This window comes from Amblyomma maculatum, chromosome 9 (assembly GCF_055883805.1).
Source record: "Amblyomma maculatum isolate TAMU_Amacu chromosome 9, ASM5588380v1, whole genome shotgun sequence".
Lineage (NCBI taxonomy): Eukaryota > Metazoa > Arthropoda > Arachnida > Ixodida > Ixodidae > Amblyomma > Amblyomma maculatum.
The window spans coordinates 77,118,007-77,142,802 of record NC_139352.1 but is presented as its reverse complement, the minus strand read 5'-3'; the positions used below and the strand labels follow the sequence as shown (position 1 = coordinate 77,142,802).

The 24,796-nt window shown below is 43.7% G+C and overlaps 5 protein-coding genes across 7 annotated transcripts in view; 3 read left to right on the top strand and 2 right to left on the bottom strand.

The window, feature by feature from the left end:
- Window positions 1-4,002, top strand: part of LOC146179490 (dystrobrevin alpha-like) — a 28,633-nt gene extending 24,631 nt beyond the window's left edge. For both annotated transcript variants that reach the window (XM_084579117.1, XM_084579118.1), the window contains exons 13-14: window positions 2,506-2,594; window positions 3,850-4,002. In XM_084579117.1, coding sequence (XP_084435243.1) covers window positions 2,506-2,594; window positions 3,850-3,975 — 215 coding nt within the window. In that variant the 3' untranslated portion in view covers window positions 3,976-4,002. The remainder of the gene's footprint in view (window positions 1-2,505; window positions 2,595-3,849) is intronic.
- On the bottom strand, window positions 2,926-6,108 carry LOC146179489 (coiled-coil-helix-coiled-coil-helix domain-containing protein 7). Of its 2 annotated transcripts, none has more exons than XM_084579121.1 (4): window positions 5,961-6,108; window positions 4,869-4,975; window positions 4,662-4,760; window positions 2,926-4,116 (listed from the first exon to the last, which is right to left on the bottom strand). In XM_084579121.1, exons 2-4 carry the CDS (start codon window positions 4,941-4,943, stop codon window positions 4,003-4,005), a joined length of 288 nt encoding a protein of 95 aa, XP_084435247.1. In that variant the 5' UTR covers window positions 4,944-4,975; window positions 5,961-6,108; the 3' UTR covers window positions 2,926-4,002. The 2 variants fall into 2 exon arrangements, with proteins under 2 accessions (XP_084435247.1, XP_084435246.1); XM_084579120.1 differs by having other exon boundaries at window positions 5,833-6,090.
- LOC146179488 (zinc finger protein PLAGL2-like) lies at window positions 5,310-15,797 on the top strand. Its single transcript, XM_084579119.1, has 2 exons — window positions 5,310-5,361; window positions 6,819-15,797. Exon 2 carries the CDS (start codon window positions 6,834-6,836, stop codon window positions 7,632-7,634), a length of 801 nt encoding a protein of 266 aa, XP_084435245.1. The 5' UTR covers window positions 5,310-5,361; window positions 6,819-6,833; the 3' UTR covers window positions 7,635-15,797.
- Window positions 15,798-15,872: 75 nt separating this feature from the next.
- RpS29 (ribosomal protein S29) lies at window positions 15,873-18,121 on the bottom strand. The gene is made up of 3 exons (XM_084579122.1): window positions 17,961-18,121; window positions 17,301-17,400; window positions 15,873-15,962 (listed from the first exon to the last, which is right to left on the bottom strand). Exons 1-3 carry the CDS (start codon window positions 18,020-18,022, stop codon window positions 15,954-15,956), a joined length of 171 nt encoding a protein of 56 aa, XP_084435248.1. The 5' UTR covers window positions 18,023-18,121; the 3' UTR covers window positions 15,873-15,953.
- A 297-nt stretch (window positions 18,122-18,418) lies between these two features.
- Window positions 18,419-24,261, top strand: Vps28 (vacuolar protein sorting 28). Its single transcript, XM_084579110.1, has 8 exons — window positions 18,419-18,640; window positions 18,711-18,771; window positions 19,182-19,271; window positions 19,336-19,441; window positions 20,446-20,547; window positions 23,268-23,321; window positions 23,396-23,487; window positions 24,083-24,261. The coding sequence occupies exons 1-8, from the start codon at window positions 18,598-18,600 to the stop codon at window positions 24,204-24,206; spliced, it is 672 nt and encodes a 223-aa protein (XP_084435236.1). The 5' UTR covers window positions 18,419-18,597; the 3' UTR covers window positions 24,207-24,261.
- The last annotated feature ends 535 nt before the right edge of the window (window positions 24,262-24,796 follow it).

Here is a 24,796-nt window from a genome sequence, read left to right as displayed (position 1 = left end):
AAACAAATAGACCTCATATTTCTAGACTTTTCTAAAGCATTTGACCGCGTATCACGCACAAAACTTCTGGTAAAACTCGAGCTAACTTTGGGAACTGGTCCTGTTCTAGATTGGATTAAAAATTATCTTAGTAATCGCACACAATTTGTTGAAATTAACGAGAAATCCGCTTTAACTACTGTTTCATCAGGTGTACCCCAAGGAAGTGTCCTAGCTCCAGTATTATTCTTCATTTTTATAAACGACTTACCAGCTTACGCTTCACATAATATTAAACTTTTTGCTGATGATTGCGTTCTCTATCAGGAAATTAACTCCACTGATGATCATCTAACTTTAAACGACGCCATAACAGCAGTATATCAGTGGTGCCAGGACTGGCAAATGAATATCAATTTAAAAAAGTCTGTTCTTTTATCTATAACAAGAAAAAAAGCATTCATCAGCATTTCAGTACACCCTTAAAGGGCCACTGTCCAGGGAAGGCCCTTTTAAGCAAAGGAGCCCAGTGTTTCGATCAGGTACCGAAGATAGTCTGCAAAATGCTACAGTGACACGCGCGCCGCAAAGCATCGAAAATACAATTCAAAGCTCTCTCATGTTCTTCTCTGGGAAGCCAGCTTCCCCGTTTCCTGCGCTGGCCCGACGGGCCACAGCAATGACGTACGTACCGGGAACGATGTCCATTGGTCCGTCTCGCTGACTCGCAGCGCGCTTTTCCCTCGCCACGACCAGACAATCCAGCGGCGCGCGCTCCCTCGACCGTTTTTTTTTTTTTCGCGCTCGCGGAGAGCCACGCCCCACCTCCCGCCAAACGCGGAGGAGGAAGGGGAATTTGTATTGTGGAGGCTAGACGACCTCGGGCAGGAGAGTGAAAAACCTTTGCGAGGGAATGGAAGGAGAGAGGCATGATAGAATCGGGTGATTGCGGTGGCTGTAACTGCGTTATTAGTTACTCTTTTCAAAAACATTTTGCGGCCTTGCGTTCTAGGGGCGAAGTCTCACAGTCACCGGGGAAGAAAATATTTTCGACCGGAGGGTGGACAGTGGGCCTTTAACAACATTCCCCTTGGATCTGTTCATGAGCACAAGTATCTTGGTGTAACACTAACTTCTGACTTCCGGTGGAACTCTCACGTTAACATCACGTCAACCGCCCTAAAACAGCTATTCTTTATTAACAGGCGTCTTAAACTAGCACCACCTGAAACAAAGTTACTTGCATATAAAACACTTGTCAGACCGGTACTAGAGTACGCTAATACCGTTTGGTTCCCGTTTACTAAGCAGCTCATTAAAAAACTGGAGGCAGCACAAAGAAAGACACTAAGATTTATATACAATAAACACTCCATTACAGACTCACCAACAGAATTACTTAAACGTGCTGAACTACTAACCTTAGAAAACAGAGCCTATCTTGCAAGACTTAAAAATCATATACCAGATAGTACACAATCAACTAAAACTGCTTATTACAAAGTACATGCCAACGTCCTCGAACAGATTAACCCGTTATAACCTTACGCATACATTAGGCGAATTCTCATTTTGTACTGATATCTTCAAATACTCATTTTTTCCAAGGGCAACACGAGAGTGGAACAATCTACACACGCGCATTACTAACACCACATCCTTAGCCGAGTTTTGTTCCCATGTTGCAGACGAATTATACTCATTACAGTAACAATTGTATTCCTTATTTTTATGCTTCCTTATTCTCTTGGTAGTTTTACTTGCCTGTTGTGCCTGATTCAAGTTGTGAATTCATTATAGTCGATTTTCTCTTTTTTAGTATTTTAAACCTTATTGTGCCTTGACTGTCAATTACAACTAATACTGATCCCCTCGCTGTATCATCCGTAATCATGTAATTAATATGTGATATTATCTGTGTTATTCGATTGTTGTAAGCTGCATGTAACACTCTACACCATGTATTATTGTGTATGCTTTTATGCTTCAGTATAATATACTCACAGCCCTTCCTGTTACAATCCCTGATGGGATTCACAGTATCAAAAAAAAAAAAAATGTGCTGTACAGAGCAGACATGGATGGAAAGTTGGCACACAGACATAGCTGGGTGTATGCTTACTATTCTCTGCTGCCCTACACTTCTCAATCTATTGTTCATGTTAAGTACGGCTGGGCTAGGCTTTTGGCCATCTTTTAATCTGTCTTTCCCCCACTTCTGAAGTAACCTTTCTGCATCAAGCATTTCACCTCCACACCTACATGCAGCCTGCAGGGCGATTGCAGTTCGCCAAATTCTGAGCTTAGTGTGGCAAGTTTTGCTAAACTATGGCCCAAATATGATCGCTACCGTATACACACTTTTCTTCCTGCACTTGCATCTAGCCACTAGTAAAGTGCGTGTTTGTGTCTCCTTTGTTCAGAAAACCTTCAGTATTCTAAAAAAAAAGTCATAATTTCCTAGCTAATTTTTATAGCGGCCACACAACAGTATCTGTTCTCAAATGCGTCATTATGATCATGCAGGTGTTGGCTCTGAAGAGGAAGAGGCATCCCAGCCCGGCACAGGGAGTGAGGGAAGACAGCTTAATGGCTGTCCTGATGCAAGTCCTCAGGTAACTGCCGCATTGGGAGGGAGCTTTGTTCCCTACATTGTTGTTGTATTCGAACGATTTTAAGTGTAGGAGAGTTGTCTGCCTTGCGTTTGCAGGTATTGTGGAGAAGTGTGAATAGGCCTCAATCTACACTTGCGACACCTTTGTGCGGTTGTTTAAAACCCCCACCACCCCGTCGTAGGCACTGGAAAAAATATGCCATCAATGGCGAGCATTCATTGCCTATAGGAAAACATCAGAGGTGCCAAGAGTTGGCAGAAAACTTCCAGTGATCACAAACTGCACTGCAGGCCAAGGAACTTTTAAAACTTGTCTACACTCTAGGCAGGTAAACAGTTGCAGTCATTTATTTGTTGATCTCCAGAAGAAATTAACATCAGCGAGATGCACATTTAGTTAACGTGACATTCAGTATGCAGGGCATCTTACAATTATGAACCAAAATGTCGGAAAGTTCTTTATGTAGGTTTCCGCTTGTCTGGCTCGCTTGCACAAATAACTCGCTTTCATTGATGAGTGTTGCCATAGTATCAGCAACGAATAAAAGACTGGACATAGATAAAAAAATTCACCCATTTCCTTTTATTTAATTCAAAGCTAAGGACTAGATCGTGGAGGCTTAAAAAGTGCGTGTTTCAGTCCTGTATCATCTGATGATCAGAGTTCAGGCACATCTCTGCAAAACTGTTCACATACCTTGAGTGAAGTTTAGTGCGGCACCGTTTTTTTTTATAGCCATTACTTCTGCTGACACCTATCCATATATTTAATTCCAAGGAAAAAAACAACACATACATATGGTTATGTCGTACTTCGTGTAATTCTGTGAGACCAGTGAACTCTGTGTAAAGGATTCAAGCTTTGTGGAAAACCCCCGATATCAGGAGTGCACTCTACAATGTTTATTCTAGGCTGCCAAGTATAAAGGATTGAGTTGGGCTAGTTTGTTTCTGACCTCGTAAATTCATGATTGGTAGCTAATTAACCAATGCAAATGAAACACAAAATGACAAGACAACAGGTAGCGCGTAGCGGTTGTCTTGCTGTTTTGGCGTCACATCTACATCTGCCAACTCACTAGTAATCATTGATTTAGGAGGTGCAGCATATACACCTTATAGTCACTTGTAGATAAGGTCACTGGTTACAGGCTCTTAGTCTGTTCTGTGTCCACTTTATTTGGATGATGTCTGCTGTTTTAGAGCCTTGCTTGTTTCGGTGCCAAGTTGCGCAAGGTGACTACTGTTTCCCACAGGAACTGTCACCTAGCTGCCTCCAGCCGGGAACCACTGATGACGACAGCTACGTCCGCACCGAAGACGAGGAGGAGGCAACAAACACCGACTGGGAGGAGACCGTGCACCGCTGGGTTAATCGCTAGGCCACCAATAAATGAACTGCCCAGCTATCATGTCTTGACCGATTTACGCCTGAGGTGCTCTGCTTTGATGGCCTCACGGTCTTCAGGAGCTGGCATTGTGGGTTCAATGCCTTTTCGAAGTCTTTCTCTCATAACACCCACCTGAAAACAAGAACATATAGCATTCTCCATTTTAATGTCATGCGAGAAATGGGTCATTAGTGTGCATGTTCTTTGGATAAGCGCGTAAGCAGAAACATGTGGCACTGAGTGAATCAGTGAGCACAGTTGTGGTACAATCAGCACAAATTGAGAGAAAGATCACAGTTGTCGCCTTGCTTGTGCACAAAACATTTTACAAACAACTTTCTACCCCAGTTCACTGAAATAAAATTAGTTCAGATAGACGGCCAACTCTCAGACCAAAACCATTCATTGCTTCAAGCAATGCTTACCTCTACAAAATATACATTATGCATAAAACTTTAGGACTTTTGCTTTGTAACTGCGAAAATCTACGAACAATGGAAAGACGAAACAGGCAGTATGTTATGTACTAGGTCATATGAGGTGCCGATATACGTCATGCGTGGTTTCTTCTGTTTCGCCAACTACACATGACATGCTGTAGTTTTGAGCCTATTTGATGATACCAAAAGAACTTTGCTGCCCCGCCCATTATCAGTAATAAGAGAAACACAGCTCACCCAAAAGGTTTTGCAGGCTTTGAAGTTATCGAAGTAGTTCTGGCATTTGTCGTAGTCATATCCGTTATCTTCCAGACACTTCATACTCGACTGTTGTTCCTGCGGTGCGACAATGCAAGAGCGCTGGTAGTAATTTGGCGCTGCGGAATTAAGCAACCGAACCGCCTCACTGAACGGACACCACTAGGAAATTTCGCAGTTCCTCACCTTATGGCAAGGATTTTTTTTCGCTTGATCGGCCGCATTTTCCCTGGACTGCGTCCTCAGCGACGTTCCGGCCATCCAAGCAGAGGTGACACCGCGCAAGCGAGTCACTGCAGGTTGCCACCCTAACCGTTACCAGGGTGCTTTAGTGCGCAAAATGTAGCGCAATGGTTAAGTAGTCATGCACCACAGATTATTTTAACCATCACAACACAACACACGCTCGCCTAATTATAATGAGAGCGCCATTTTTATCACGAGGGCGCTTACGGCGACCTCTCGAAATAAAGTTTGCGCTTAGTCGCTGGTGTGATTTGAAGGCAGCTATCACTGCCCATAAAAATAGCGAGAAAAATCAAAGACAACCAAAAAAAAGAAAACCAGTATGAAATAACGAGGCAAAATAAAAAAATAAAACTGCTCGGCCAGCAGCCGCAGCGTGCTCTGCACGGCGCACTGCTCGCCAAACGTTTCAAGGGCAGTGGCTCAACGCTCGGTGGGTACAATTCTGCTTTATTTGCTTGTCATCACGATAAGCGTTGCAGCGCTTCCCGTGACGAACTTGGTGAAGCCGCGGTTAGTAAGATGCTATGCGTGGTCCCGGAGCTAAGCAGCGTTTTTGTAACAGCAGGAGTTAGGGCTACACGCGCTGCGAATACATGCAATTATGTTTTCGATCGCTACGAGAAAGTTAGTTTATCCAGGGCAGTTTATACCGCGGCTTGAGAAAAACTCGGAACCTACAACTAAGACGCGACCACACCTCCAAAGAATCGCCAGTGTCCCTTGAGTAGTATAGTTTGCACGTGTCTGGCTGCCCCTTACAGGCAGGACTCACGCTGGTGGCTGAAATGCGAGGACGCTCAGTCTACATGCTCACATGTAATGACAGTGCGCTGGTAAACACCCTAAGAGACCAAAAACAGCTTCCAATTATCGACACCAGTCAACAACGAGGCGGACTTACGGAATAAACTTTTAGGGGCGAGGTGTTCAACCCGTTGAACACCGATCCGCGTGGGTTTAACAAGCGACGATTAGCACTGCATAAGCACCGAGAAACTGGCTGAAAACGCTGTCACGAGGTTTCATTACCACCGTACGTCTTCGGTGCACTCGTGGTCACGCCGGCAAACCCGCGCACATGTTGAAATGCAGATTTAGGGCATGGCCTAGTTACCACTTTGAGCACCAAATCTTTGTGCTTGGCTTCGGCTCGCCGGAAGTCGCTGTTCTAGCGGATGTGCGGACCGCGGCGCTGCGCATGCGCAATGCGATGCTGTATGCCTCCTACTGCTCCTACCTCCATGCTCCGCGCGCATGGCATGTCTCCGCTTCCACAGCTGATAGCCAGCTGGCAGCCAACGCTGCTGTACTTTGGCCTTGTCTTGGGTGTTGCATTAAAAAGTGCCGTACTGGCCACGCCATATATTTAGCAGTGTGGTTGGTTAAGATGGACTGAGCGTGAGAACGGATGGCGAATTCGGACGCGGGAGATGTCGCGGAATTTGAACGGATGTTTTGGCCACAGCAAATCGCTCGTGGTATTTTCGATTTGTAGTTACACTACGTTTTGGCTAATTCCTGGTTTATTGCTTAGTTTTATTTTTGTTGCCCGGCACTCACTTTTATTGGCGGGGCCGTCTGACCATACATGGGGGCGATCAAAAAATGCTGCTTGGGGAACCACAGGTTCGGAATCGAGGCGATAAGGCACAAACGAATAAAAATGCTTGAATTTCCGAGTTCAACACTCTTTTAAACAATTCGAACCCTACAGGACTCGCACCTTTATGCAAGTTTCGCGAATGGCCCGCGTAAGAGTGTGGCTACAGCTTCAACTAGCGTGTTCGAGGACTATTTAGCACAGGTTCGTTGCCGTTGCCTGGCTTTCGTAGCTTCCACTCCAGTTCTTGCTTACGGAGTGCAACATGCTGTCGTGTATTCTCGCAGGTAGCCGTCGATGGCATGAGGGACGAGAGCTGGCCGGCGGGGGGCCGCCAGTACCGCTGCCCGACGGCGGGTTGCGGCCGCCTCTTCAGTTCCAAGTTCAAACTGCTGCGGCACGCGCTCATCCACGGCGGCGAACGGCCCTTCCAGTGCCCGTCGTGCGAGCGCCGGTTCCACCGAAAGGACCACCTCAAGACCCACCAGCAGGTACACGACCCAAACAAAGCGCTGCACACGTGTGCACTGTGCGGTAAAAAGTACAGTTCGGCGCTCTCGTTCCGCAAGCACTCTGCTCTGCACGCGGCCGAGGCCGGCGACCCTGTCTGCCGGCTCTGCGGCGCCGCGTTCGCGCGTCGTGAAGACGTGCTGCTACACCTCAAGGTACACTCCGGCGCCTCGTCGCGTCTCGTTAAGCCCCCCACCGAGCGGCGCTTCAAGTGCGATCGCTGCGAGCGCTCTTTCTTCACGCGCAAGGACGTCAAGCGGCACCTGGTGGTGCACACGGGCCAGCGCAACTTCCAGTGCCAGTTCTGTCCTCAGAAGTTTGGTCGCAAGGACCACCTAGTGCGACACACCAAGAAGACGCACAACGGTCAAGGAGGGGCTGCTGCCGCTGCCTGGACGGCCGCCTTTGCTCCCGCGCCTCCAGTCGCCGCGATTGCTGCCGAAGAGCCGCCGTCGCATCGTCCGCCGCCACCACCCGCACCGCAAGCCAATCCAACAACGCTGCTCCTGACGGCCAGCTACTGTGGGGCCCCCAGCATTGTAACAGCAGCACCACCGCCACCTCTGCCGCACTTCAGCCAGGCCTTCCAGTAGAAGTGTGGCTTCTCCCAATTCCTTTCCTTCTCCGCTTGTAAAGATTGACAAGTGGAGTCTCTCAGCCATGCTAGCAAAATGCACTTCTTGGTTTGGCTGTGAAATGAAATCTCAAGGATCAGATGAGAAGCAAGCTATGTCACAATATCTGTGACTAAAGCACAGTTCATTCGGCATTCCTAGGTGTCTGACACCTAGTTAGTCACATTTCTACAACTTCCTATGGTGACTGTACTTGAGCCCCAGCCCCAAATTCATTCAGGGTATTGCGACGCTATGTCGATGAAAAAAAAAAAAAAATGGTAGGTTAAAGTAGGACCAACTGGCACTAGTGCCAAATAAGCCTGTCTGTGGTTGCCTAGATGTGCAAACTGCTGATGGCTTTAATAAAATCAAACTGCAAGGAATGGCAAAACACCTCAGAGTAATCTTACAAACAGGTTCTGTAACTCCATATAATGGTTTTTTGGCCACAGGGGCATTAATTAAGCCATTTTTTGCATAATCTCACCATAAAAAGCACTTGCAAACAAAGTTTGTGACACTGCTGTAAGAAGATGCACCATTACATGCGTGCAAAAGAGTCTTCCTGTTATCATTAAGCCTGTGATCAAGGCACAGTGTTGATAATGGGACTTCATTTGATCTCTCTAACATTGCCGTATTTAGCTATGCTGCTTTCAGTTTTGGGATTTTGACATGCAGCGTGTAGACAGACAGCTGCCTAGGCCAGATTACAAAACCTTTCTGTATTTTTTTCCTAGATTGCAACTTTACCACAACTCAATTTTAGTTGTGTTTGTGTAAATATGCAACTGCATGCTGTTAAAGATTCTAAATGAGGATACAGTAAATGCTTTCCACAGCAAAGTCCAAGTACATGCGACTATGTTACAGCATTCCAAGCAGTTCCTGCTGGAGTCCAGTGCCATTAACCTAACGCAAGCTAGCCAGTGTGGAACACAGCCAAAACTTGGAGTGCTGAATCAGCCTGGCTGACTGGCCACCAGTTGTCACTGCTTTTCTGTATGTCATGCAAAGGGCATCATTTTGGTGTCGTGCCTAGTGCGTTTGGTAGTCTAATTCAAAAAGAAAAAAAAAAAAACTGCCTCAGCAATGCCGCATTGGGGCAGTATTTAGTGCCATTGGAGCAACTGTCTACGTTGTATACCAGTCAGTAGCAAGGCAATTTATATCTCATGTATGTACCTGAATATACCGGTGAGCATAGAGCCAGCATTGGCATGCGGCAGCCTTCGAAGCATTGGCCAGCATGGCATTCAGGTGCTTTCAATGTGTTCAGATCATGTACCTGTTTTACTCAGTAGCATTTTTTACACATGTTTTTTACAGGCCCTTTTTATAGCCATCTATGTTGCCTTATACACACTTGCATATTATACGTTTACATCAATGTTGAACTACCTCTAGCAGAGATTTGCCTCTGCGAACAACTCCCGGTGAGATCCCGGTGCCTCCCTTTTTCGAGACCAGTGATGTGTTCATTTATTGTGCCTTTTCTGCAGCCCATCTTAGCCAAGGAGGGCTTGCCTATGGCTCGTTCTGGTATCAAGATAGCAGTGTATACAGGTTTAGGTTGTTTTTTTGTTGAATTTGCACTGGTGCCACTTGCCTATCTGTTTTTGTTAAAGCAAAGTGGTGTGCTCAGAGCATGTGAAGTAACAGCCACTGTAGTGTGCAGTGCGATGTTTGATTACAAATAGTACCTGATTATAGATAATGTGAGCCGAGGTCATTTGGCCCAGTTTCAGGTTGGTAGCCATGTTAAAGGAACTGACAACTGAATGTTTAAGTGTGAAATATTTTTTGTGTGCAATGCAAAGTATAGTGTAGTGCAAGCTCCTGAATTCTAAAATAGCACTGCAGAACATTTTTGCATAGTTTTCATTTAATAGATATACCTATTTTTATGTATCCCGGTGCTTGATGTGGTGAAGGGTGAATGCAGTGTCGATTACCATATGCCAGCGAAAAGTGAGGAACCAATGGGGCCCCAGCTGGTGGCAAGTAATTAGACTTCTGTAGTATAGTGTAGTGCGAGCTTTCGTTAGTATACATACAGCCACTGGAGCATCAACGTACACCTTTTCAGTGACAGCTTTAATGAACTGCGCTAGTATTAGTGCCAGTGGCGGATGTAAAACACTGTGGCGCCATCTGATAGCAACTCATCAAAACACTTTGTGCAGTGATAAGGGAGCGAAAGTTTTTATGCTTTACCTTTTCATATAAATAAATGAAGTACACGAAGAAAGAGTTTACCGAGACCTGAACACAAGCTGGGACGCACAGATAATGGCAGATTTGACTATGAAATGTTGCATTAGGTTGTTTTGAAAGATTTCACCACGGGATGTAACTTTACAATTTTTTATAAGATTTTCAATGCCAAGTTATAGGGGTGTGTGAATAACACTAGGGTGCCTCGATGGCGCACGCCCTCTCCTAGGGTGGAGACAACTCCGCCATATTTGAGCCCACCCTTCTCATAGCGCATCTGGAGCGTTCCTGCCATCTGTAATCCCAAAATTGAATGCGCGCCAAGGAACGCCATGCGACAGGAGTGATGGCGTACCATCCAAATGCACACTTGTCAGAGAAAGTGTGACAGATGCTGCGCCTTTCCTCCAGAAGTCTCATCTTGTCTGACGTTCCTGCCATCTGCAATCTCACACTTGAACGCGCACCAAGGAACGCCACGCGACAGCCGCCGTAAAAGCGGGGCACAATTTGTTCACAACAGATGAGCCATTAAAGGCTTTCACCTTAAAATTGGAATCGACGGGAAACACGATGCCCTACGTGCCACTGACTCAGGCAGAACAAAGCGTGGCCTCAAATATGGAAGGCAACCCTTTCAAAGAATGTCCCCACCCTCCACAGAGCGGCATTGGGGGGCGCGCACATCGAGGCAACCTAAGAACACTTTTTCCATACTGAACCCAATAGTGGTAGTAAAAAATTGAATTACATACGGATTGAAACTAACATGAATTGAATATTTGTACAAAACGAGCAGTCATGTGAAACATTGAAGCACCTGCGGTGGAATTGCTATATGGTGCTATAACTTAATGATTTAAAGCTGTAGCTGTTAAATGATCGCAATACTAACCTCCACTAAGGAATCGAGCACAGTTTTAAAGGCCAAGCATATGCACTGTGAATGCTGCAACATGAGCGGACCATACTGTAGCGCCAAACTCGTCTTGCGCGTGTTGATCATGGCAGAATGGTAAGTGGCATTGGTGTGGGCCTCATATTTGAACAGTCGGAAGGAATATCTATTGAAACCTCATGCATATAATGTATACAAAAAATTGTAGATATAATCACTTCACCATGCGATATTTTCAAATATTCTCACACTCTGTCAAACAGAGTTATGAATCACCGTTTCATCAATTCTAGACTGTTCAGCTCCCCTAATAATAAGCAAAATATTTGCATTTTCGTAGTAATTTCTTAGCACATTTTGATCAGTTGCCAATCTGCTCGTTAAACGTGTTATGTTTGCATGATTGAATACTGGAGTATTCAGCATGGCAATTTGTATGTTGATGCTTCAAGATGTGTCAGTAGTACCTGAATTTTTGTATGGATGCAGAAAGCTTTCATGAAGTTTTGTACCCATGGTGACACTGCATGCTTATGTTCAAAGGATCTAAACAATTTTATTTAGACTTTATTAGCGTACTGCTTGACTTAAAAGGGCCCTGTGACTTCTTCTGCATAGCTGTTTATTGTACTGTTAGGAATTCCTTACCTATTCTAATCGTCAGTGCACAGATGAAATTTCATCATCATCATCATCAGCCTGACTATACCCACTGCAGGTCGAAGGCCTCTCCCATATTTCTCCACTTAACCCGGTTCAGTGCTAGCTGCATCCACTTGACCCCTGTGAATTTCTTAACCTCATCCGCCCACCTAACTTTCTGCCACCCCCTGCTACGCTTTCCTTCCCATGGAATCTAGTTTGTTACCCTAAGCGACCATCGGTTATCCTCTCTTCGCACTACATGTCCTGCCCATGCCCATTTCTTCTTCTTAATTTCCACTAGAATGTCGGTAACTTGAGTTATTTCTCTGACCCACTCTGCACGCTTCCTATCTCTTAATGTTACCACTACCATTTTTCGTTCCATAGCCCTCTGGGTTGTCCTCAACTTAAGTAGAACTCTCTTGGTTAGCCTCCACATTTCAGCCCCATAGGTGAGTACAGTTAAGATGCGACAGTTATATACTTTCCTCTTGAGCAATACCGGTAAGCTGCTAGTCATAATCTGCGAGTGCTTGCCAAATGTGCTCCATCCCAATCTTATTCTTCTTTTTATTTCCTTTTCATAGTCCGGATCTGCTGTTACTACCTGTCCTAAGTAGACATATTTGCCTACTACTTCCAGTGCTTCGCTACCTAACGTAAACTGCTGTTCCTTCCCGAGGCTGTTGAACATTACCTTAGTCTTCTGCATACTGATTTTTAATCCTACCTTTCTACTTTTCCTGTCTAGGTCATCAATCATTCATTGCAGTTGATCCCTACCGCCAATCTCATTACGGTCCCGACTACTTTGGCTACTGTAGAGATCTGTATAGAACTCCTCAGTTACTTTGACTGTCATGTCCATATTCGTGATGACGTTGCCCGCCTTGTCCCTTATCGCATACATCTGGTTTTTGCCTATGCCCAATTTCTTCTTTACCGCTTTAAGGCTTCCCCCGTTCTTTACAGCATGCTCAATTTTCTCCACGTTATACTTCCTTTAATCGGCCATCTTGCACTTATTGATTAGCATTGATATCTCGGCCAATTCGATCTGGTCTGCTGGATTGGAAGCTTTCATACTCTGGCGTTTCTTAAATCAAATCTTTCGTCTCCTTAGACAGCTTACCGGCATCCTCTCTAACTATCCTACCGCCTACTTCTACCGCGCACTCAGTTATATCTCTGAAATTATTGTTCATTGCTTCTAGGGTAATGTCGCCATCCTCGGTTAGAGCTGAATATCTATTCTGTAGCGAGATCCTGAACACTTCAGCCCTCCCCCTCACCACTAATTTGTTGATGGGTTTCTTACTAATCTGTTGCGTTCCTTCTTCAGATATAGGCTAATTCAGGACCTCACCATCCTGTGGTCACTGCTTCGCACTTTCTCGATTACCTCTACATCTTGCATAAAGGCGGGAGTTGAACACATTATGAAGTCAATTTCATTTTTAGTCTCCCCGTTAAGACTTTTCCATGTCCATTTCCGGTTCTTCCGTTTGCTGAAGAAGGTATTCATTATTTTTAAGTTATTGCGCTCTGCAAACTCCCCCTGCTATTCCTAGAACCAATGCCATAGTTACCTACTGCATGGTCTCCTGCCTGCTTTTTCCCTACCTTGGCATTGAAGTCGCCCATTAGTACAGTATACTGCGTCTTTACTTTTCGCATTGCCAATTCCACATCTTCGTAGAAGCTTTCAACTGCCTGGTCATCGTAACTACAAGTAGGTGCATAGGCCTGTACAACCTTCAGTTTATACCGCTTATTAAGCCTAATTACGATGCCTGCCACCCTCTCATTAATACTATAGAATTTATCTATATTACCCGCTATATACTTATTGACAAGGAAACCTACTCCTAGTTGTCGCCTCTCTGGTAAACCTCGATAACAGTGCATGCCCATCCTTCAGTACAGTATATGCCTCATTCGGCCTCCTATCCTCACTAAGCCCTATGACATCCCATTTCATACCCTCTAGTTCCTCTAACAGCACTGCTAAACTAGCTTCACTAGCTATGGTTCAAGCGTTAAACATTGCCAGGGTCAGATGAAATTGATCAGCTTGCAAAAGTCAAAATATTTAGAGCTGAAAGGTCACTCTATATGACAGCATCAGACCATTCGAATGCTCAGGCTTCCAAAACATGCTTATAGTCCTATTGGAGAAAAACAGTTTCTATAGCTTCTTCTTATCCGCTTGCTTCACTTGTTCCTTTCCTTGGTTCGGTTGTGCACTCCGTCAAGCTAGCTTTTTCTTTGCTGTGCTTGTACCATATGCAGCTCGTAGTGACTGTCACTTCTAAGAGTGCAGTGGCAAACAGCATCTCTAGCTTGAGTTGTAAAACTGTTAATTTGGTTCCAGTGTTCCTTTAAAGCTTTTCTAGGCAGCAAGGTTATGCTGAGCTGCCATTGTGTGTGCATTTCTTTAATTTGTGTTTAGCATCAAGGAATGGACCGAAAAATGAATTTTCTCCTCTTGCGTTCATTGCTGACATCCAGTGAAATGTGCTTACACTATGGACCCCAAATGTTCACTTCTCATTTATGATGCTGTTTCAATGTTATCATGGGTACCGATGGAAAGCCTTATCCTGTGCTGTGCAAAGAATGAGATACAGAAACTAATAGCTGTGCTTTGCAGGGCCCTTTTAATAATCCTTTCTTTTGCCACATACATCACAGCCCAGTGAGTGCTTTTTTGCATGTGTGACACGAGATATTGCTGTGGCTTTTGTGTCCAAAAGTGATCACCAGTATTTGTCACCGATGGAGTTAGTTTGCCTTGAACCTTGGCATGAGGCATAATACACAAAGCAACAAGACCACCATGTCAAGCACACTTCCTTGTGCCAGGAAAAGCAGTTACAATTGCTACATAATTTGAAAATTCTTCTAGCTATCCCTCCTGGATGAAATGTTCCCATTAAGCTTTTGACACAATAATGGTTATTTTAAGCCTTATTATAGCAGTAAACATCTCAGCAGATGTTATAACAGATGACAAAAGATCAAAACGATGCACTCAGCCTGTAAGGTCACTACAGCAGATTAGTACATGCAAGAAAAGGAAGTCCTGTAAAACAAGCTGTGCCACTTGGCCTCTTGCTATAATGCATGTTAAAAGGCTTGCCCGTGGTGGCATTCCTCTGCTAGCAAGCTTAGGCGGCAGCTTTGACAGGAGCGTATTTGCCATTGTGTATCTCCATAGAGCCCATCAGCGTTAGCCACGCGTTGTGGGTGTCTGCGACTGAGACAGACGTACTCATTGCATCCCAATGTGAAAGGTCAATAGTCGGGTGTATCTTTTGTTACCATGTTTCAGATTATTCTTGAACAGAACATTGAAACAATCGCAACTCTATCCAAGCAGTACTGGTTCTGTGTGAATTCTTTCAGGCTGTTTCACGCTACACTGAAAAGTGTAGACTATGTTCCTTTACTGTTGTTAGCAGTGCAATGTAAATCAGGCCACATGGTGTGCTGTAATGCTCACCACAGCCTTTGTGCAATGGTAGACTTTTCATGCCTATCTAACCTGTTGTTTGGTTCAAAACATATGCACTTTTTCATCGGCAGGGTGCAGCACAATAGTACTAATGGGTCTCACCAGCCTGGAGACCTCTTTGCAGACATGCACTCATTTACCAGAAAGCCTCATTACTCGACAAATGACTCCTCAATGGTTTAGGAGCACAACTCTCGGCCCAAGTCGCAGGTTCGGTTGCAATCCAATTACCCATTTTCATTTTTAGCACACTTAATTTACATCCTTACTTGTCATGGTTCTGTCTCGTAATCATCTTGCATGCGAAATCACGACCCTCTTGTGCCAGTTCTCCCCTAAAGAGGACCCTTGACGCAGCCTTGTTAAAAAACTTCGCAATTCCATGTTGTTTTTAACCTTCACAAGTCATATACACCCAGATTATAAGCAATCTTTCTGAATACAACTTTATCTAGAAGCAGAATATGGCATTTGTGTATGGAGGGCTGTACAACCTATGCAACAGAAAAAATTGTCACTTTGAACCTTGCATAAAAAGAAACGCACATGGGGTGTCACCGTACCTTTGTATTACACGATCCTTGTCACCAACATGCAGAGAGTGTCAACATTTTGCTTACGTGATGCTTTCTTCACCACATCACATTTTTACAAGTTGCAGGACATTTTATGTAGCTGAAACCCCTGCTGTGCACAGAGCCACTTAGCGCAGCCCTTCTTGGCTGGTTGCAGACGTACCTGAGCCCTTGTACAGCAAAGGGCACCCCCTAGTCACCCCCAGGCTATTGCCACTTGTGGCAGCTGGGGCTGGCCTAAAAGCATGCTCACAAGTGCCTTCCTATTTTGCTCTTACCTCAATTGTTGTAGTCCCGGTGTGTCATGTTCGTTTTTTTGATATACAATAAACATACCCCAATCAAAGAAAACAGACTGCGTGTTTTGCTTTTTTTGGACCCAGGGCTGCCTTCAGGCAGGCTGGAAGTTTATTGGAGTCCCCGCATAAGCCATTCCCGGAAGATCAGTCAAGCTGAAAAGGAGAAAAAAAAAAAAAAAAAAATTGAGCACCTCACAACACACGGCATTGAAAGAAATGAAACAAGCTTTGACCACCCAAGGTTCTTTAATATGCTCCGACATTAAACAGTATACATGGTGCCTTGCGCTCTTAGCCTCATTAAACCTGCATTTTCCAGAGTTCAGTAGTAGAGTGCTTAATCACTGAGTCACCGGAGGTGGGAACTGATAACACTGACACATCACATGTCAACAGTCATGATAGATGTATTAAATTGAGCTAGTATGCATGTGACGTGAGCTATGTTTCAAGACGCACTATGAAACTAATATGCATAAAGGAAAGGAAAATCTAGCAGCATGCTGCTGCAAAGACATCACAAGGCCTGACTGTTTTCCTTTGTATGAATTTGATCTAGACTCACTGTGATAGCACTTACGCAGCATATGTTCGTACTCTACACCTGCACTACACATGCATGCAAAACAGGGCAGACCCTCTCCTTTCAGCTGCGAATTTGATAAATACCCCTAATTGGACAGCCACTGCCTGGCTTAGCGCAGTATGCAACATAGAGAAGTCGTAGGTTCATATCACAATTGAAAGAACATTTTTATTCTTTCTCGTACCTCAGTTTTAAACTGCACAATTTCCCAACATAAACACACACAAAATCCAATAAGCTATCCTCAGTTTTGGCGACTGTTAGCTTGCCTTGTATACTGTGAGCTTAAGAAATGCTGAAAGGCTTCCCTTGTTTCAGTTCTTGCTACTATATAGAATATTGATTAACTGAACCTGACTGCGGAGTTTATTGGTGCAGTTTATTTCCAAAAGGAGTCGCAACAATTCACTAGCCTCCTAGATTTAGGTCAATCAGACTGCTGGATTTCAATAAAGTTTTCAAAAATAGATCACAGCTCCATATTTTGAAGCACGCGCCTTAGATTCCACTATGTCCAGGATCAAACAAAAGCACTGTAATGGTGTAAGCCGCAAATACATTGCACCTTTTCTATGTGATGAACATTTTCTCCAAGATAAGCAATGTCAATTCATATGCAAGCGGTCTTCCACTGGCTAGCTTAGCAAGACCAAGGTAGCCCTGTTATAATCCTACATCAAACTCCGGAAAAGGCTTCCTGAGAAGTTAAATGCTGCTTTTCGCGTAACAGAGACGTACTAATATGATAAAGCATGTTGCGCGCTCCACCGCCTGGCCCTTCAATGCAGCGCACACGTTCTGCTAAAGATCTGCCGAAACGAACATTTAGTTGCGGTAAACCTCACCACACACACAAAGCCAATGCAACTCGCAAGAATCACTGACACTTCGTGCTAAACACTCACTTTCTTGAATCCAATGTCCGCGGCGTACTGCCTGAAGCATCGGCGGCAGATGTTCAGTCCGTATTTACGGATGAGTCCATGGTGGTTGGCGCAGACTCGGCTGCACAAGAACAGAAGTGTGGTTAATGCAACGCGTAAACGACATCATTTCACCACTGTACACTGTCTTTGTCTTTATTTTTGCCTTGCTTTTCCTTCTAATACCATTGATATGCGCTTTCAATCACCAACCCCTCAAAAAATGAAGAGGAGATAGCCCGAAGTATGCGACTAGCGATCGCAAATTCGATGTTTCATTCCTGATTTCCGCTTTAAAACAGGTCAAACAGCGCAGCCTGAAAGTTGAAATCGTGAACTAGTTTTGCCCGCTAACAGAAATCGGGTGCATGGCTTGTCTAAAACTGTTAAATGACATCCGCGTAGTAATAGAAAGGTCTTGATGACTGATACTTAATCAGACGGAGCTGAACATGATTCTACAATGCTTACATTGCACTTTCCCAGCACTGTTACCGGCAAAGCAAGATCACACGTGGAAATATTGGGCAGTCAGTAGGCTTAAGACTACCGGCACGTTAAGGCAATGACTAGTTCAGAAAAGGACTATTATGGGCTCAATAGGATATTCACGAAGAGCACACAATGTTTTCATTTACTTACCAATATCGAGAGCCAGGTCCATATTTCCTGGGGTGGGAATACCAGATATTTTCGTGACCCATGGTCGCACAACGACAACGCAAGCTTGCTAGCTAGCAGAGAAGAGGATAAAGGATGTGACGCATGGGAAACGAGAGACTCTCAAGAGAAATGAAGTTAACTTTGTAGTAGGGCGTTAGTAGGGTGTATTGCGTCCTTTAGTACTGTTAGTACAAAGTAGTGTCAAAATGACAATTAAAACATTACATTTTTTTAATATTTCACAAAAATAACAAATTAAGTAATCAAGTTTTTTGTTTCAGGTTGAAACACAATTATTTATTTTCTAGGGCGACTAAAACATTACATTTTTTTAATATTTCACAAAAATAACAAATTAAGTAATCAAGTTTTTTGTTTCAGGTTGAAACACAATTATTTATTTTCTAGGGCGACAAGCAGAACTTCACAACACAGCGAGCCAATCCAAGTCAACACTCAAGCGCAGTTCTCTGTTTTTTTACAGCAGGCTGGGTTATGTCAGCTGCTGAGTTATCGTTGGTGACAGCTATAAACAATTGCGCTGCTTGGTAAACTCCGTCGTTGTATCTCATTTGTGAACTGAGCCGTCAGCTGGGCTTTGACCGCAGCTGCTAAGATGGCTTCCTTCGCAGCCCTCATGTCACAAAACAACAACCAAGGTAGTATCGCTTATTTCCGCCCTGGGCTTCGGCCGAGTCGAGTTGTCGTTTTGCGCTGTTTCATTTTCAGAGCACCGTCCCGAGCTCTATGAAGAGGTCCGTCTTCATCGGACATCGCGGGAGCGCGAGAAGTGAGTTGCTGCAAGCATATTCTTCATTCGACAGAGCAGGGCTACATTGATCGCCCTGTTCGCTGCCGTCCATCGTCCTGCTGAGCTCATCTTTGCCGAAGGGATTATATCTCCCATGGAAAGCTTTAGGTTTCAGGGCTGGAGTGATTGTGACAACAGTTTAAGCGCGTTACTTGATATTGTAGCTAGCACGGATAGCATTTGCGTTGAAAAAGTCCCCGTTGTAAATAAGGCAGCCCATGTTCCAATGGTCATCTTCGTTATCGCCCGAAACATAAGGTAAACCTTGAGGGGTGCACTAAAAGATATATGAGGGGAAACGCTGTGTACGAATCGTCTTGAAATTCTCACTACTGACCGGCTTTGTATCTTATACCACTTTGCTAATACTGTTCTTTTTTCTTGAACAGGTACGACAACATGGCTGATCTGTACGCAGTGATCAACACGCTACAGTGCTTGGAGAAGGCGTACATTAAGGATTGTGTGACTCCGAAAGAGTATGTTTTAGATGTGCGGCGTTTTGTTCTGGGGTTCACACTTGACTTTATTGAATCAACGCAGATACACTGCCGCTTGTTCCAAGCTTCTGGTTCAGTACAAGGCAGCCTTCAAGCAAGTCCAAGGATCGGAATTCTCCACAGTGGAGGCGTTTATGGCTGCTTTTCGGGTAAGGTCTCGCATGTGCATAAGACACTACTGCTGCTTGTAAAATTATGGTATAGCATATTTACAATATCACCTGAAGAGGAACTTTTTGGCATGTTGATTATGCAAGGTTGTCATTTATACCCTGTAGTGGAAAGTGTAGTGGAAAGTATGTAGTCTGTACTAACTCTGCAGTTCAGTGGGAAAGTGGGCAAATGATGTGCCTGATTTGTCCACAAGCTTGCCCATTAAAATGCGCTGAGAACGTAAATATTTTAACCAATGCTTCATTTCTACTTTCATGGTCACTGTGGGAAAAATTGTGCACTGAATGGTAGTGTAGTTGTAACTCTGTTGCCATATGCAAGGGTTAGGCAGATAACTACAGAACTGTTGTGCTCATATGACAGCATGCAGGGCATAGCCTCTGTTTTACGCTGAAGGCATTTAAATCGCATGCAGTTGTTTAATTCTGCATTCAGTTAGAACAGGGTGGCAGGATGCTATGTCAGTGTGCCGTGTCCACAGCGTAGTGCTTGTGTGGTTTGCAATGTTGGTGCATGTTAAAGGACACTTAAATTAATCTGAGGCCTTCCACCACAGTGTCCATGGTTGTATCATGCAGGGCAGTCAGTGACTCATCTGCATCACTTGCTGGTGAAAGCAAATTGTCCAATGTTTATTGTTCACTGGTTTTATGCATGGTGCGGAAAGGAGGTTAGTACCATCATCCTGGGAGCTGCATCTTGCCACAAACGTAACACATTTTACATGCTATGCAGCTTATGCTTAGGTTGTCATGCACTTCCAGCCCATGCGTTGCTTTCGACGTTAAAACCACCATTTAAATTTCAAAACCGGACTGTTTTCTGCATATCAAATGGCTGTGCAACAGAAGTCTACCTGCATCAAATTCGAAATGCGTTGCATGCATGTTATGACAGAACCCTTTGTATATGCACCTTCTCTCTGCTTGCAGTGGGTACTAAAGCTTTTCTTTCCTCTTGCTGCATGGTGTGTGCCCAGCTGGACTGCCCTGCTGCCATGGAACGAATTCGCGAGGACAGGCCCATCACAATCAAGGATGACAAAGGGAACACAAGCAAGTGCATCGCTGACATTGTGTCGGTAAGAGCAGTCACAGAGCTTGTTGTTAACTAAAGTGCCCCATCGAAATTTCTGATGTGGGCTGTGGCAGATGTCTAGCTGAAATACGTGTCTGCATTTGTCCTATGGAATCTCGCGCATTAGAAAAGAAATTATACTTAATTGAAGGCATCACTATCAACCATTGTGCAACGTGGGGTTGCACAGAGTCAAGGCAAATGTGGGTAGTAGTAGAACCCCGCTATAGTAAGCTCAGATGTAATAAACACTCGGATATAGCCAAGTGAAACTGAAGTCCTAGTTCGTCACCCATAGACTACATTTTTTCCCCTTTATAGTAAAGACATTTTTGATAAAAATCGGCACTATTAAAGCGCATGTGGCTGCGGCGACACAGTTCTCATTAAATGACATTGTCACGTGTGCATTAGAATCGCGAAGCAAATTTTTCATTGAAAAAAAAGAAAAGCGAGTGTTTTTAAAATTTTTTTTCTGATGGCTTACCACCAGGCTCACCAACTCTGAGGAGAAGCCAACTTTATGTATACCTTGGAGCCATAAGGGAAAGCATGCAGTGCATAAGAGAAAAAAAAAGTAAAGCTGGCTATGAACTTAGAAAGAAGGCAGCGCACTCCGTTCAGAAAATAAGAGGGAATAAAAGTGCAGCGTGAAATAGGGAAGGGAAGAAACAGCAGCAACATTCACACCACTGTGCAGCGCGAAGGTTGAGGTAATATTGACAGGAAGAGAAGGCGGGCCGTGTGCAGCTTTGCCATGCCTAACTGTCACACACATTTCTTATCTACTGCCTGTTAAATGACAGAAACAGTGGAAGATGACTCCGTGTTTATGAAAGGCATTGGTTTTTACATGAAATCCAACACCAGTTGCATTCATGCTAAACAGGTACTTCTGCAAAATGTAAACAAAAAAAAGTATTATAATTGAAGGAAAGGAGAAAATTGTACAGAGATGATAAGAAAGGGATGGAAGGTATTTTAGTGTTTTTTTTTTTTTCGTGAAGCAGCTAAGCATGTTTGATAAATAGCCAGCATCTTCAGAGCCTTGTCACCACCAACAGCTGATATAATAAGGACCCTGATATAGTAAAGATTCTTGCTGGTTCGAGTGACTTTATTATAATGGGTTTCACAAGGTCAGTTACTACATGTGGGATATATGCACCTTTTGTTGTGTATGTGCATAGCAGGAATTGTGATGTGAGTTGCATAAGTCATACCCCTCAAGACAGTCTTGCTTAGTTACAGAGCACTTGAACTTTGAAGGTGTCTGAAATTTATTCTCATTTTTATCACTTGCTTCAGAGATAGCACAGAATGCTTTTTACACAGCCTTCCTAAATGAACTGTTAACAGCATTAAAGTTTGCAAGGTTTGCTTCTGTCTATAATCTTTCTCATACCGATTGCCCGGTATTACAGTAGAACCCTGCTATAGTAAACTTTGATATAGTAAAAACTCGGGGTACTGTAAAGTGAAACTGAAATCACAGTCCATTTTCCACAGAAGACTGTACATATTTCACCCTTTATAGTAAAGACATTTTTGATGAAAACTTGGTTATAGTAAAGTGTAGCTGGCCGGGGCAACCTACTTCCCACGAATTGACATCGCCACAGGTGTTTTACTTCGGATTTCCAGGCAAATTTCTCTTTATTGAAAAAAAAATATATAACAACACCGAGCGTTTTCTTTAATGGCTTTACCACCATACTCACCTGCACTGAGGAGAATCCAAATTTGCATAGTCATTGGAGTCGCGAGAAAAAGCATACAGCTCGTGGGGAAAAATAGTATAGCTGACTACAAATATGAAAAGAAGGTGACGCGGCTCATTCAGGAAGTACAATAAAGTAAAAGTGTAGCAAGGAATAGGAAAAGGAAAAACAGCTGAACATTCGCATCACAAGGCAGAGTGGCAAGAAGTGGAGGCGTTGTGTGCGGTTTTGTGGTGCTTGATTGCCACTGCATTTCTGATCTACCATCTCTTAAAGAACAGAAACAGTGGGAGATTATGCAGTGTTCATGCAAAGCTTTGACTTTCACATGAAATCAAGTTCAGTTGTATTCGTAGCCATGTTGCCTTCATGTTTAAGAAGTACTCCCACAAGATGCAAACAAAAACATCTTATAACTGAAAAAAAGAAAATTGCACAGAGAGGTGATACGAGAGGGGTAGAACATATTTTAGTGTGTTTTTCTTTTTTTTTATAAAGCAGCAAGACACGTTTAGTAGGTAGCCATTTATTTATGAGACATCATCTTAGGGGCCATGTCAACCCCAACATCCGATATAGTAAAGGGTTTTGCAGATCCTAGTGACTTTATTATAAGAAAGTTCTACTGTAGTTGAAACAGTAGTGCATGGCTTTACTGCAGACATGTAGCAGATTAACTGCAATGCAAAGTTAATAGTTCTCACCAACTTTGTGCAGTGGAGCAATTGCAGCAACAAATAGGGTGAAGATAAAGTAGTCGTAATTCACTGTGATATAATTGTGCAGCTTGTGTGCACAGAATACTGCAACAGCAGGGGTAGTGGTTTTATTGAATGAGCAAACAGGTAATTATTCTTTATGTGCTATGTGCATTCAATACTAAAACAGTATTACTCGAAATTGTGTATAGAATTAAAGCCTGTGTCACATTTTACAGTGCTACACTACAGCGCATTATTGTAAGATGTTTTTGTTGCTAAATGCTGTTTGTATTACCTTCCAGCTCTTCATCACTATCATTGACAAGCTACGTTTGGAAATCAAGTCTATGGATGAGGTAATTTATTGGTGCTGATGTCACGCATGATTTTGGTGATAATTGCTGACACACGGTGAATTCCTTCCTTGCAGCTGCAACCAGACTTGCGTGAGCTGAGTGAGACCATGAGCAGGCTCAGTCTCATACCGGCAGGCTTTGAGGGCAAAGCCAAAGTAGATGAATGGTAAGCAGCATCTTCTTAAAGTGCAAAGCAGTACATCTCTTCCTCAGTAATGGAGAGATTTTTCCCAACAAAATCTTGCCTTGACACTGCAATTGTTTTTATTTATTATTACCTTACAAGACCCAGAAGGGCATTGAGTAATGAGGACAAAAAAGAAAAGGATATGAGTTTATGGTGAAACTACTCAATAAAACAAAACGTGTGGTATAAAGCCGAAAGTAAAGGGAAACAATTGTACATTGGAAAACTTAAAGGCAAAATTATACATAGGTGCAAGGAACTTAGTAGCAGCATGAACTCAATACATTTGGTGAATACACATTAATGCAGTGGTCATATTAGAAGTATCAGTCATGGTAAAAGGTGTAATGAACACAAAAAGTAGAACACAACGAAATTACAGCAGGCACATTTTGCATTGGATTTGTTCGATGAGCAATGGGCGCAGGTGCTTGTTCCTCTGTTTCCATTGTATATTGCTAGTCCTCTACCAGCTGCATGTTGCAAATCTGTTGCTGAGATGTGTAGGAACATGTCTATCACAGTCATCTCACTAACTGTGCCCTATGACTTGCCCATTGCTGCGACTGACCAGGCTACAGACTATGTCTTCAATGGCTGCTTCGGACGAATTGAATGAGGGCCAAGTGCGTCAGCTCATCTTTGACCTGGAATCTTCGTACAATGCCTTCAACAGGATCCTACACAACTCTACGTGACCACAGCATATGAAAAGAGCAATAAATAGTTGTGCTTTGTTTCAGGGATCAAATATTTGTTGGTTTGTGTTAAGGGATGTGGTACACGCTGGGCGTAAATTGACTGTAACATACGTCGATTTCAACTGGTCATGCCACAGCAGTTTTTCCTCCACGATGGCAATTTCGGATTCTAGTGGACAACCTAGGTAGGTTGTATGTATTCCACTAGTCATGTGGAGCAACTTAAGCAGGAGAGTATTCTATTCATCTGTCGTCTAGAGGTTGCAAGGTTTTTTTTGTTTTTTATAGTCGTTTTTGCGTGTGTACATGAAAGTGCATCTACCAATTAATGTCTAAATTTAACACCTTGCAAACCCATGTTCCACAGTGCTAGGCCACTGCCTATAAACAGTCGCAACGCAATTTGCCACTATGATGCAACCTCAACTTCTGGAACCGGTTCAGCATTACGTCTTGCACCCCACATTTCTGCTGGTTGACCAAGGCTAACTCTCGCTGTTGGGGTTTAGGTTGCTCTGTTTCCATTCGACCAGTGGAATTCGCATTAATTCTCTGTCGCATGCACTTATATGTTAAAATTTTTTTTC